Source organism: Montipora foliosa, chromosome 8 (assembly GCF_036669935.1).
Source record: "Montipora foliosa isolate CH-2021 chromosome 8, ASM3666993v2, whole genome shotgun sequence".
Taxonomy (NCBI): Eukaryota; Metazoa; Cnidaria; class Anthozoa; order Scleractinia; family Acroporidae; genus Montipora; species Montipora foliosa.
In genome coordinates, this window is record NC_090876.1 from 5,882,301 (window position 1) to 5,883,258 (window position 958).

At 39.8% G+C, this 958-nt stretch overlaps 1 protein-coding gene across 1 annotated transcript in view; it reads right to left on the reverse strand.

Annotated features, from left to right (window-relative positions):
- LOC137967924 (endothelin-converting enzyme 1-like) overlaps positions 1-384 on the reverse strand; it is a 63,637-nt gene extending 63,253 nt beyond the window's left edge. The window contains exon 1 of the mRNA XM_068814523.1: positions 99-384. Coding sequence (XP_068670624.1) covers positions 99-345 — 247 coding nt within the window. The 5' untranslated portion in view covers positions 346-384. The remainder of the gene's footprint in view (positions 1-98) is intronic.
- Between the last annotated feature and the right edge of the window lie 574 nt (positions 385-958).

Below are 958 nucleotides of genomic sequence, written 5' to 3' on the forward strand. Positions count from 1 at the left end.
CGCAAGTCGATTCAAAACAAAAGACGTAAAGTTAACTGTAATATGGCCGACAGAAGAGCTGTTCAAGCCACGTCGAGCATCGAAAAATATCGGCTTACCTAAAGAAGCTATTAAACTAGCTCTTGTTCCACAATCTTTCTGCTCTTTTGCTACTTTCTTCTCAGCTGGTGAAACGTGCTGTTTTGACTTTTCCAGGGAGTACAAGGTGATGAATACGATAGACAAAACGAGTAAAATAAACGCAATCACAGAAAGAATGATGAGAAGAAACTTTGTTTTCGTAAGCTGGCTCCGATTGCCGCCAAAGAGCACTTCCTCGTCTTGTGAGTCTTGAAAAGCTTCCATTAGTCACAGTAATAATTTGGTATTCGCACTGTGGCCACAATGTCACGCGATAACGCCGTGACATGTGTTTATGACGTGTCACACTGCAGGGCCCGGGCTAATCGTGTTAAGTTTCTTAATCGTTGGTTAACTAATCACTATAGTTAAGAAACTGTTGTTCAAACACAGATTAGTCGGTGGATTAACTAATCTAAGATTAAAGATAGAATTATTAATTTATTATAATTAATTATGCCCAATAACATCACGAATTCGCTGGTAACATTCTCGTCCATTGTCTTCAAAATAGCATCCCCGGCAAAAAAATCACGCCAACCAAACTTCACAGCGTCAGAAATTTTAGTCTTAACCTAGAAATATGAGGAAAAGATGAAATCTTGCAAAGCAAGTTCACCAATAGTGTTACGAACGCCAAAAAAAAGGGGGCATTATTCCTGTAAGGAATGATGCTATTTATGTCATCGAATTTGACCTCCTCGGGTCAATAGATGCATTCAGCCAGAAAAATGAACCAATCATAGATAAGGGCGGAGTAAGGATAGGTCTAGTTAGTTAAGGGATTGCAATCTTCGTGACTGGCGCTCTTAGCTGTACCTTCACGGACTAAACTTGG